Raw genomic sequence first — 12,829 nt, 5'->3', positions numbered from 1 at the left:
AAAAAAAATTAAAAATTAGCTGGGCATAGTAGCGCACACCTGTAGTCCCAGCTGCTGTGGAGACCATGGCAGGAGTTGAGGAGGTCGAGGCTGTGGTAAGCTGGGATTGCACTGTAGCACTGCAGCCTGGGTGACACAGCAAGACCCCGTCTCAAGAAAAAAAACAAACAAATGGTTCCATTATGAAAGAGACCTCATTATATTTTGAGTTCACAAATGATGAGGTAGTTCTTTTTTTTTTTTTTTTAAGACAGAATGTCGCTCTGTCGCCCAGGCTAGAGTACAGTGGCGCGATCTCGGCTCACTGCAACGTCCGCCTCCCGAGTTCAAGCCATTCTGCAGTTCAAGCCTCACCCTCCCTAGTAGCTGGGGCTACAGGTGTGTGCCACTGCCTCCAGCTAATTTTTGTATTTTTAGTAGAGACAGGGCTTCACCATCTTGGCCAGGGTGGTCTCAAATTCCTGACCTCAGGTGATCTGCCCGCCTCAGCCTTCCAAAGTGCTGGGATTGCAAGCGTGAGCTACTGCACCTGGCCTGATCAAGTAGTTCTTTGAGACCTTTTGCATAAGAGTGGACAGCCAATCCCCTGCCGTGTCACGTGACAGATTTTCAGCTGTTCTTTACCCTACAGCTGGTCGGAGGGGCAGTGCCCCTGGAGGCAGACTCCCTGGGTTTAAGCCAGTTTCAGGAAACCTGTGCAACCTTGGATGAGTTAGTTTATTGTACACGCCTCACTTTCCTCTCTTGAAAAATGGGGATAATTACATCTACTTCATGAGGCTGTTACAAGGATTAAATAAGTTAATACAGGAAGAGTTTAGAATTGGACCTAGCACATAGCAGACTCTCAAACATATTGACCGGGCCGGGCACAGTGGCTCACGCCTGTGATCCAGCACTTTGGGAGGCCAGGGCAGGTGGATCTCCTGAGGTCAGGAGCTCAAGACCAGCCTGGCCAACATGGTGAAACCCCATCTCTACTAAAAATACAAAAATTAGCCAGGTGCAGTGGCATGTGCCTGTAATCCCAGCTACTTGGGAGGCTGAGGCAGGAGAATCGCTTGAACTCAGGAGACGGAGGTTGCAGTGAGCCAAGATCATACCATTGCACTCCCCAGCCTGATCAACAAGAGTGAAACTCCATCTAAAAAAAAAAAAATTCCATACTGGCCATTTAGTAATTGTAATTGGTATCATTAAGTGGCCATTGTTAGTAGCATTTCGTGTTTATTGTGGTCATCGTCACCGTTGCTGTCCAGGCATGGCCAGTTGCAGGCACTGATCGCAAGGACAGTTGGTTTCCGGCGTGGTCACCTGGCCTTCTCGAGCCTCATCAGCAGCCGATGACAGCCCATCTCTGGCTACAGTAGTCCTTTTTGTTTTTTTCAGCAAAAAATGTGTATTTGCCTCATTCCTTCAGGATTCTTGATTTGGATAGGCTGCATTGGTCTTACATCGCCCCTATTTTGACCTGGCCTAGGCCAACACTTCCTAAAATACCATTCCCTGAGGCGCCAGGCCACCCTGGGTCCTGCAGGATTCCTGCCTGGCAGAAGGAAAATCACAGGAAAGAGGGAGGGGAGAAACAGCCCTTCCTGATGCTTTACATAAGCTCCTGTGAGCACCAGGCCCTGTACAGATATTGTCCAAGTGGAGCCTCCCGACCGCTATGAAAATGCGCTGCTCGCTGTGTTTTATGGATGGAGGACCTGCAGCCCCCTTAGCTGGAGCGGAGAGACCCCCGCTACCCTGCATTCTGTTCTGGAGCCTGCGTGGCTCCAGGTTTCCAGTCCTTTTTGCTTGCTGGCTCAGGAAAGTCTGACCTTTTCCCGGACTCATCTCCAGGCCCGGTTTCCTGTCCTGGGCGTCCTGGGTCCTCCTCCCTGCGCGGCGTGCACGGTGTGGTCGCTTCCAGCCACCAGGGCTGCTGCTGCCTTTTGTTGCAAAGGGCTCCTTCCCGTGTGTTTCCACACAAGCATCACAGCCTGAGTCCTTAGGCCCTCCCAGAACCAGAAACCCAGGGGGAGAAGATACTAAGATACCCCTGGAAAGAAAGGCGGTAAGGGCTGTCCAGGCAGGGGGCAGTGAGTACAGAGGCCTGAGTAAACCCATGTGTTCAGTGAGGCGTGACGTAGCTGGAAGGCCATCCTGGTGGGCTTTGTGGGCCCCTCCAAGGAATTTAGTCTTTATCCTTCAGTGATTGGGACAGGGAAGGGCCTATAAGATTTCATAAAATTGTATGAAAAGAATGTATAGGGTGCAGTGGCTCATGCCTATAATCCCAGCACCTTGGAAGGCCAAGGCAGGCAGATCACTTGAGCTCAGGAGTTTGAAACCAACCTGGTCAACACAGCGAGACTCCAACTTTACAAAAAAAAAAAGTTTTTAAATTAGCCAAGTGTTGTGGCACACGCCTGTAGTCCCAGCTACTTGCCTAGCACCACTTGAGCCCAGGAGGTTGAGGCTGCAGTGAGCTATGATCACACCACTGCACTCCAGCCTGTGTGATACAGCAAAACGCTGTCTCAAAAACAAAAGAGTTCATAAAAATTTATAAATCTTTACCAGATTTTATCATCTGGCCAGGTGTGTATTTTTCAAAAGATAGCTTTGGAAGTAGCAGAGGATTCATTCAAACGCAGATGTTTCTCTTGGCAATCATATGTTAATCTGGCGATTTTGTCTAAATCTGCTGGCAGTTACCATTATCCTTTGTAACGAATAAAATGTGTATTGTTAACATCTGAAATGTGATTTGTCATCTTTTTATAGATGGGAATTTCTTAGCCATAGGCTCGCATGACAACTGCATCTATATATATGGCGTCAGTGACAGCGGGAGGAAGTACACGCGAGTGGGCAAGTGCTCGGTAAGCGCTGGCAGTGGCCCTGCCGCTTCTGCTGCACCTGCGTGCGGCCGTTTAACTACACGGGACGGCGTTGGCAGGGACTTCTAAGGCCGGTGAAATGAAGCTGGTGTTTTCCTCTCCCAGGGTCATTCCAGCTTCATTACTCACCTGGACTGGTCTGTAAACTCGCAATTCCTCGTGTCGAATTCCGGAGACTATGAAATCCTCTACTGTGAGTACCATCCTGGGGTTGTAGGAAGTCTCGAGCTCAGAAAGTGTTCACTCTGAGACCCGGGAGGCCTCTGTGGAAACCCACCTCCCGTGTGACTCAGGCACGTGCCATCATCTCTAGGCCGTGGTTTCTGCCTCTGTAACATAGAGGAGTGGGGCTGAGTGGCCTCTTGGGTCCTTCCTGGTTTCCTGCCAACTGCGAGCCGCTGTGGAGGAGAAGATGCAGGGCCTGCCCAAAGGGGAAGAAGGCCGAGCCCTGCAGAGGGGTTCTGGGGGCAGGCAGATGTGGCAGAAGGGGGTGGGTCCGGGTGGATGTGGCCAATGTGAGTGGGTCCAGAGCTATCCAGGCAAGAGGAGGGCATGTCAAGGTGTCATCCTCACAGGAGGGACCATGAAGTTCCCCCCACCTGGGTAGACAGCAGCCCTGGGACCCCTCCTCCTCCTCTTCCAACCCCACCCTGGCCAGTCTCTGGGCCCAGGCACGGTGAGGATGATCGAGGCTGGCACTTACAAGCACATCCTCGTGCCATGCACTGGTTCCTCAGACACCCACCAAGCACCTGCCACGTGCCGCACTCTCAGCCACACAGGTCAGCTCACGGGGCACAAGGAAGGCCTCACTGCTGCGTGCTGGAAGTTACTAGAAAGCGCAGCGTTCCTCCCCTGCATCTTCTCAGATGATCTACAGCGCTTTCTGGCTTGGCCCCATGATGCAGAGAAGGGCTCAGAGCCCAAAACACAGGCCCCAAGAGCCCACAGGGGTGGGGGAGTCACACTCACTTGAGTGTCACCACTTGTTGAGGACCAGGACAGGCAGGACCACTGGCGGCAGGGAAAGCAGGGCAGTGTGTACCAAGACTGAGCTCCCTCCAGTGGGGAGGCAGCCACACCGTCTCACCTCCTCCCTGTCCAGGTCCTGCCTGACACAGGCACAGGAACAGGATGGTTTTCAGGCACAGTCCCTGGGTCTAGAACCTTCTCAGATGAGGTCTCGTACTCTGCTGGTGAGAGCTCATTTGGGGAACACACAAATGTTCCTTGGGAGGCCCTTGGTGTGACTGGTTTCAATAACCTCCATTCCTGACTCTGAGCTGAAGGGACTGAGGGGTGTGGGGAAGCTGGGGGTCCTGACAGCAGAGGCAGAGCTGTGTTCAGGGGCCCTGGCGGGGGCAGGCAGTAAGCGGAGACCCAGGAACCAGAGACAAGAGAAGCCAGACTGGGAAACAGAGACGGAGATGGGAAAAAAACAAAGAAGAGGGTGTCTCCACCCAGGCCCGGGGCTCGGGCTCAGTTCCAGGAGAGCTCACAGCTGTGCACATGGGGTTCCTGCCCGACTGGGCAGTGGAGGGTCTCCCTCCCCGGGGAGGGCTCTGTACCCAACGGGGCACGGCTCTGGGGGCTAGCCTTGCTCAGGGGAGGGGTGGGGCCTTGGCTTAGATGTCACCAGACTGTGTTTGCTTTTTGCAGGGGTTCCCTCTGCCTGTAAGCAAGTCGTAAGTGTGGAAACGACGAGAGACATTGAATGGGCTACCTATACCTGCACTTTGGGATTCCATGTTTTTGGTGAGTTTGCTGCAGATTTCACTGGTTCCAACAAGAGTGTCTCCTTTTACAATATGTCCTCAGTAGCTATGGAGCCTCGTGGCCACCAGTCTTGTCAGACTGCTCTGCTGCTACCGGAGGCCCATGCGACACACTCCTGCCGCACCCTGGGTTCTGGCCAGAGCTTGCCTGGCCACGGCCTGCTGAGAAACACCGGAAAGATGGGGTTTTAACCCTTCTCCATCGTACAGGGCGGCGGATCCTGAGAGAACTCCCTGGAACCCTCTCCTATCAGGTTGTGCCATGTGGACCTGGGTGGGCCAGATGGCACTCAGTCAACTTATCATTTGTGAGGGTTATTATTTATATTTTTTTTGTTCTTAAACTAAAATTTTCACTTTCTTCAAGAAAGTTCACTTTAGGAATGTATTCATAAGTAACCTAAATTAAAGGGCTGCAAATTAATCGAATTTTTAAAGGTAGTATTTATTGTCTCTTTACGTAAGACCACAAGTCAGTAGATTGGTGAGAATTTGCAATTTTGTGGTGTTCAGTGCTGAGATCCAGAGGTTCGCTCCAGAGCAACCCGTCAAAAACCCGACATGCATCCAGCCCTCTCCTAGCCACAGGTATTGTTAAAAGGGTCCTCCACCCACCCATCCTCCAGGCCCACCTGGGCTCAGGGATGCAGAGCGTGGAGCCAGTAATGATGGGCACAGCTGCCAGGCTGCCCCAAGCAAGCAGCAGCCACAGTGAGTGACCCCAAGAAACACGTGCACACCCAGGGTTAAAAGGCCTTTGGAGACACCCACTCATGTAGCGAGTTACAGCAATAACAAGGAAACCGCAGGCTTGAGGTCAGGGCAGCTCTCCACCAGATGCCTCAGAGATCAAGGAGAGGCACTGCACTGAGAACCGGGGTTCCTGGTACCGTCTGCCTTGGCCTCAAGAAGAGGCCTCAAAAGACCTGGCAGCTCAGAAAGCTTGTTTTTGCTCCTTTCGCACAGCAGAGCATTGGAGACGGGCCTGAGTGAGAGGAGACGGGGCACACAGGGAGAGGCCAGGAACCGAGGCTGTTGTGCTTTTTTGACCCTTGTTTCTAAAGCTGGACTTGAGGCAGTTTTGTGTTCAGGACTGTCCAGTGGGCGGCTCCTGCATGCCGTGACCCTGTGGCCCCTGATGTCTCCAGCGCCGTTTGTGGTCTTTGTTTTAGGGGTGTGGCCAGAAGGCTCCGATGGAACTGACATCAATGCCGTCTGTCGGGCCCACGAGAAGAAACTCCTGTCAACAGGCGACGACTTTGGCAAAGTGCACCTCTTCTCATACCCCTGTTCGCAGTTCAGGGTAAAGAGCTTGTTTCTTCGCTAATCTTATCCCCCGTGGGGCGTGCACGTATGCCCAACCTGTTGGGAGACTAAATGCAAATGGGCTGTGAGTGCTGCCAGTCACAAAGGCAGATGTAACTCTGTTATCCGTGCCCTGAGCACTTCCGGCCGCCCTGAGGGAAACCCCAAGCCCCACGGGACCCACAGAGCCCTTCAGATCCGCTCGTCTACCTCTGTGGCTCCACGGGCTCACGGCTCTGCCCTCCGCCACGGCCCCCTTGCTGCGGCCCTGCTCAGCTGAGCCAGCCCTGAGGCTTGGGGCACCCTCCCTCATCCTCCGTCACTCTGACCCTGATCCTCCTTCAGCGAGGAGATCCCTCGCCCTCAGCCCTGGGCACCTGGTTAGGCCCGCTTTTGGGGCGACCTCCTACCTGGCACCTCTGATATTGAACGTATCTCTCAGCCGACAGCAGTCATTTGCTCGTATTTGTCCCCTACCAGGCCACAGGGACTGTGGGCTTTGTTTCTGTGTCCCTTCTGTGTCACGCACAGAACAGGTGCCCAAGTGAGAGCTGCCGAGTGGAGGGCGAGTAAAGGAATTAAAGCATGCAGCGAGAATTCAAGCACTTTCCATCCCAGACGGTTTGCCTTGTAGTAAAGGAAGCTTTCCCCCATGTCATTCCCTCCAGGCTCCGAGCCACATCTACGGCGGGCACAGCAGCCACGTCACCAATGTCGATTTCCTCTGTGAAGACAGTCACCTCATCTCCACGGGCGGGAAAGACACGAGCATCATGCAGTGGCGCGTTATTTAGTCCCCACCGAGAGCTGTGGGGAGCAGCATGGGCAAGGAGGACACAGACTCACATTACCCTTGGTCACTGTGATTTCTGTTTTGTTTAAAAAATTCTTACAAACCTCAGGAAAACTGTGCCCTCTGCCGGCTACCTTAGCTTAGTGCGTCAGCGGGCGCCACAGCGGATCAGTGGTTCCATGTTCACTTTTGTTGTATAATATATGACACAGTGCACATTGAATACCAACAAGGTTCCAACGTTTACATTACAGCGACATCAACAGAAGTAACTGGTATATTCTTAGTAACTTTTCTATGAACTCTTCAAAAATGGTCACAGAATGCCTTTTAAAACATTGTATATAGTCTTCACTGTTTCACCATCTAGCTTGCTAAGTCAAATATTTATGATGATAATGAGGTACTGAACCATGATGGCTGTTGAGGAGTTGGTCCTAAAAGGACAGATCACTTAAGAAGAGTGAATAACTGATTTGCACGGCTGAATCAGGAGACTCAAAGATGAGACTGTATTTGGTTACATTTTCCAAGGTTTCCTTACATTCTCCCATGGGGAGGCTGTGAGAGAGGGCTTGTATTCCTCTTGTGCTGAGCAGATTCTACTCCTAATTGACTTAAATACTTCAGCAGGGTACACAGGCGTTTCCAAGTTTCAGTGACACCGTCCTGCCTAACCAGATGCGGTCAGCCTCTTCACACCCACCTGGCTTGCATCCCCCATCCCTTGTTCACATGCCCTGATTAACGGTGAGACATTTTGCCACCTTCTTGTGTATATTACTTGGCATGAGATGATATTGTACTTGTATAGGATTCTAGCAATTCATAATAAATATGTAAGACTAGGCTTTACTGTCTTATGCTTATGGACATTGTATATTTGTATTTTACGACCAAGTAGACCAAGTCAGAAAGATCTCTCTCGAGCGTACCGTAAACCTGCAGAGAGAAGGCTCGAAGGGCTCCACCAGGTACCAAGGGCAGCTGCTTTTCCTGTCTTTTGTGCATGGGCAACTCATTACAGTATGAGATAAGATTGAGTTTCGATGCGTTAAACGGAGGTGGCAGAAATTTGTCAAGAAGGCCTTATCCATTTCGATTGTGTGACAGATTGAAATTTATTGTTTACATTGGGGAATGTATCTCAAATTTTTAAATAGAAGAGTAATAAACAGACTTTAAAACAAATATTAAGATTTTTACTCATTCTAGGCAAGCAAATGAATGGAATTATCTGAGCTCTATGGCACTGGTTGTTTAGAGTGGCTGATTAAGTGCAACTTTCAGAAACATTTTTGATGACATCACCGGCCTACTGCGGAAGTGCAGGGCACCAGTAAACACCATGTATTATTGAAGATGAATCTGTTTGTATGTATCCTTGTCAAATATATTCTATAATGAAATAAAATCTGAAAAGTGGATTTCTTATTGACCTATATTCATGAAAGCATATAAATTAAAATATTTAAAATTAGATATGATTCACAGTATGTTCTGTTTCATATGCAGATTTTGTTCTCACCTGGGCCATTTGCAGATGAGACTGTAGTTTGCAGATGAGACTAGAGTTTGCAGATGGTGTGGAAACATTCATCAGGGGAGATAACTATAAAGGATTTGGCCTATTACCATACTCAATTGTCAGTTTACGTGGTTTTGTGAATGCTGGCAAAAGCAATTGTTTTTCAATTAACAGGTTTTGTGAATACTGGCAAAAGCAATTGTTTTTCAATTAACAGTGGAGGGAATAAGATGAGGGAAGGAAAAGGCATTCATTATTGATTTACATGTCAGTAAGGTCTACTTTTATTTCTATGTACTCCTATTTTCCAAGCTTAATAATAGACAAAGGATAAAAAAAATACACACACAAATATACTACTATTTTAGATATATGTACTATTTTATATATATGTAAACTACTATAACTCTCTTTATAATGAATTAATCATTTTATGAATGAATGAATGAATGAATTTGATGGATTTAAAATGGCTTCATTTCATTGTAAATGAAATTCTTTGACCAGTGCAGTATTAACCTTGCAGGTGTTCCCTGTTCATTCAGTCACTGTTAACACAGCAAGCAATGGCCCTGTGCCGCTGCTCAGCACCTCTCAGGCAAGCAAGGCCTTGAACCTCCAAGATTCTTCCGGAACGAGAGGCTTAGGAACTGGGCAGCTCTTAGCTTGGCTTCCCTGCAACACGTAAGATGAGGAAAGATGAAAGGAAAGGAAAGATTACAATTTATTTGTAGTTACGATAATTAAGTCTGTTAGCATGAGAGAATTTTCCAGTGAACAAAAAGCCCTTGAGATTTTTTTTTTAATTTACCATTTTAAACTTTGTGTTAAGATGAAATTGTTGCTTTTGCAGAGTAAAGTCTCCGTGGCAGTCCTGTTTAGATAAGGTCAAGTATCAAGGGAACACTGGATTTCCTCAAGAACAGGGTAGGCACTGGCGTTCACATGCTTTAAAGCTTGCGGAAGAGTAAGTTGACCCTTGAACAGCAGCGGGGTTAGGGGTGCTGACCCCCCCACACGCAGAGATCTACGTATAACTTTTTACTTTCCAAAAACCTAACTACTGATAGCCTACTGTTGACTGGACGCCTCACTGAGAACAATTTCCACATACTTTGTTAATATGTATTATATAGTACACTCTTGGAATAAAGTAAGCTAGAGGAGATGAAATGTTAAGAAAATCATAAAAGAGGCTAGGCACAGTGGCCCAGCCTGTAATCCCAGCACTTTGGGAGGCTGAGGCAGGAGGATCGCTTGAGCCCAGGAGTTCGAGACCACCCTGGGCAACACAGTGGGACCCCATCTCTACCAAAAACTTTTAAAAGTAGCTGAGTGTAGTGGTGTGTGCCTGTCATCCCAGCTACTCTGGAGGCCGAGGTGGGAGGATTGCTTGAGCCTGGGAGGTCGAGGCTGCAGTGAGCCTTGGTCAGACCACTGTACTCTAGCCTGGGTGGCAAAATGAGACCCTGTCTGTCTGGGGACGCTGGAGGCTGCCAGCTGGCTGCCGCCTGCCTCCAGGGCCTGGGAAGTTGATTTGAAGAGTGACACCACCAGGGAAGGGAGGCCGTCTGTCATTCTGCGGGTGTTTGGGGGATTTTGTAGGCTTGTGATAGCCTGCAGGGAAAGCAGGGCTATTTGACAGATACACTGAGGCTTGGAGAACGAAATAACTTCCCCAAGACTGGCACTTGTTCCAAACTTGCCTTAACGAAATAACTTCCCCAAGACTGGCACTTGTTCCAAACTTGCCTTAACGAAATAACTTCCCCAAGACTGGCACTTGTTCCAAACTTGCCTTAACGAAATAACTTCCCCAAGACTGGCACTTGTTCCAAACTTGCCTTAACGAAATAACTTCCCCAAGACTGGCACTTGTTCCAAACTTGCCTTAACGAAATAACTTCCCCAAGACTGGCACTTGTTCCAAACTTGCCTTAACGAACATGTGCTGGGCGCTGGGAATATAAGGATGGGCAAAACCACCCCAGTGCCTGCCCTGGGGCACCTACGTGGCATCAGAGGAGCCAGAGGTTAGCAGAAGGCATGCCCAGCCGTATGCTAGATGACCACCATACAAGCCAGGAAGGAACTGAGAGCATCTCACTGGAAGACGTGAGCGAGTGTGGGGACTCCAGAAAGCTTCCCTGGCAGAAAGAGAAGGAAATGACCTGGGAGAGTGGGGAGAGAGGCACCGGAGGCTGCGGCCAGCATTCGCAAAACCCTTTTGAGGGCAATTCGAGAGCACAGCTGGGCATGGGAGTCTGGGGCAGCTTGTGAGAGGCAGAGCCTGGAGGGCATGTTAAGGGCGTTATGCCAAATCCCAATAGCAAGGGGGGCCCCTGGTGGGTTAGGCAGGGAAGGGTTCCCACTGCAGTTCTGAAAGGTCTTCCAGGCTGGGGACTGATGGGTGGGGGCCTTCCTGTCATCTCAGTGGGCGGTGATGGCGGCGTGGAGTGGGGAGGTGAGAGCACTGTGGCGGAGAGGTTTGTGGGGTGGTGTCAGCAGGGCGCGCAGATGGAGTGGATGTGGGCGGGGCTGAGTCCCAGATCCCTGACTGCTTCTCTGGTGGGATGACAGTGCCATGAGCTAAAATGCAGACCCCGCCCGTCTGAAGGAGAGTAGTAAGTCAGGCCTGGATCAGGTGAAGACAGTTGACATCCAACTGCAAGGGCAAAGTTGGCATTCGGCTCTGCAGGCCCAGCACAAACATCCTGCGGGAGATAAACACAGGAGGCTTTCCTCAGAGGCCGGTTTTGGGAGCCCAGGTGTGCTTGAGATTGTAGATTGCTCAACCCAAGCCAGGAGAAGAGGCTTCCGAGCCAGCTTGGGGGACTCCAGTATCCAAGGGCGGGTAAGGGAGCTGCCGAGGGGAGGGAGAGCCAGGAGGGCGGTGGTGGAGCAGAAGATAGTCCCGCACACGGAGGATCTTGCGTCCCCAGCAGCAGGGCAGCTCGATGCGGTGCTCACCAGGAGCCAGTGTGGGCTCTGCACTGGCTTAGCAACCGGCATTCCAGCATCTCCACTCGCAGGCAGTGCCTGGCAGGAGATACAGGCAAGGTGGGGACAGCCTCAGCCATGTAGGGAAGAGAGAACATGAGGCCACAGGTCGCACAGGGCTGTCAGGAGCCCAGTGGGGGCGGGGGTGAAGAGGTGGAGGGAGTTTCCAGGCCAGTTGGAGCTGGAGAGAGGCAAAGTTCAGTGGATTCTTGGCATTGGTAGATCTTAGGTGCCTGGCCGCCGGGGTGAGAGGGGCTCCCTGGCAAGGGCTGCTGTGCGTCACTGGAAAGCCTATTCTGGCATCTCCCCAGCCCCCCACATTTTTTTGAATGGTTACTTCCACCGTCCAAAGGTTGGCTATTCCATTCATTAGCCATCTCTTCTGTGGTTTGGGAACAGGCTGCTGTCATCCTGTGTTTCAGGCATAGGAGCACATAGGAAAGGGCAGACAGGAATGGTCCAATCCACAAGTTGGGGGACAGGTTTTGGTGAAAAGGAGCTGAGGAACACGCGCTTGATACAAGGTGAAAACTGACTCCAGGGCCGGACGTGGTGGCTCACCCCTGTAATCCCAGCACTTTGGGAGGCCGAGGCAGGCGGATCAAGAGGTCAGGAGATCGAGACCAGCATGGCTAACACAGTGAAACCCCATCTGTACTAAAAATGCAAAAAAATTAGCCAGGCGTGGTGTCCCAGCTACTCGGGAGGCTGAGGCAGGAGAATGGTGTCAACCCAGGAGGCGGAGCTTGTCGTGAGCCGAGATCGCGCCACTGCACTCCAGCCTGGGTGACAGAGCGAGATTCCGTCTCAAAAAAAAAAAGAAAACTGAATCCAGGCCTGTTCTTCCGGCAGATTCTCTTTTTAAAAAAAACTTTGGCCGGGTGCGGTGGCTCATGCCTGTAATCCTAGCACTTTGGGAGGCCGAGGCAGGCGGATCACCTGAGGTCAGGAGTTCGAGACCAGCCTGGCCAACATGGTGAAACCCTGTCTCTACTAAAAATACAAATTAGCTGGGTGTGGTGGCACATGCCTGTAATCTCAGCTACTTGGGAGGCTGAGGCAGGAGAATCACTTGAACCTGGGAAACGGATGTTGCAGTGAGCCAACACCATGACACTGCACTCTAGCCTGGAGAGCAAGAGCAAAAGTCAGTCTAAAAAAAAACAAAAGGCCAGGCGCAGTGGCTCACGCCTGTAACCCCAGCACTTTGGGAGGCCGAGACGGGTGGATCACGAGGTCAGGAGATCGAGACCATCCTGGCTAACACGGTGAAAACCCGTCTCTACTAAAAATACAAAAAATTAGCCGGGTGTGGTGGCGGGTGCCTGTAGTCCCAGCTACTCAGGAGGCTGAGGCAGGAGAATGGCGTGAACCCGGGAGGCGGAGCTTGCAGTGAGCCAAGATCGCGCCACTGCACTCTAGCCTGGGCAACAGAGCAAGACTCCATCTCAAAAAAAAAAACGAAAAAAACTTTACAGAACACTTCAAACATACACAGAAGTAGAGAGAGAGCCTCTCTCCCAGGCTAAAAATTATCAGC

General features: G+C 50.7%; 1 protein-coding gene across 7 annotated transcripts in view; it reads left to right on the top strand.

Annotated features, from left to right (window-relative positions):
* Positions 1 to 8,241, top strand: part of EML1 (EMAP like 1) — a 204,084-nt gene extending 195,843 nt beyond the window's left edge. For 4 of the 7 annotated variants that reach the window (XM_033191355.1, XM_033191358.1, XM_033191357.1 and 1 more), the window contains 5 exons: positions 2,773 to 2,870; positions 2,994 to 3,081; positions 4,548 to 4,643; positions 5,836 to 5,966; positions 6,637 to 8,241. In XM_033191355.1, the coding sequence (XP_033047246.1) occupies positions 2,773 to 2,870; positions 2,994 to 3,081; positions 4,548 to 4,643; positions 5,836 to 5,966; positions 6,637 to 6,762 (539 nt within the window). In that variant the 3' untranslated portion in view covers positions 6,763 to 8,241. The remainder of the gene's footprint in view (positions 1 to 2,772; positions 2,871 to 2,993; positions 3,082 to 4,547; positions 4,644 to 5,835; positions 5,967 to 6,636) is intronic. The other 3 variants (XM_033191356.1, XM_033191353.1, XM_033191360.1) reach the window with 1 other exon arrangement.
* The last annotated feature ends 4,588 nt before the right edge of the window (positions 8,242 to 12,829 follow it).

The sequence above is a fragment of the Trachypithecus francoisi genome, unplaced genomic scaffold, assembly GCF_009764315.1.
Source record: "Trachypithecus francoisi isolate TF-2019V2 unplaced genomic scaffold, Tfra_2.0 Lachesis_group3, whole genome shotgun sequence".
Taxonomy (NCBI): domain Eukaryota; kingdom Metazoa; phylum Chordata; class Mammalia; order Primates; family Cercopithecidae; genus Trachypithecus; species Trachypithecus francoisi.
Note: the sequence above shows the minus strand (reverse complement) of the source record. Positions and strands in the feature narration are given on the sequence as shown.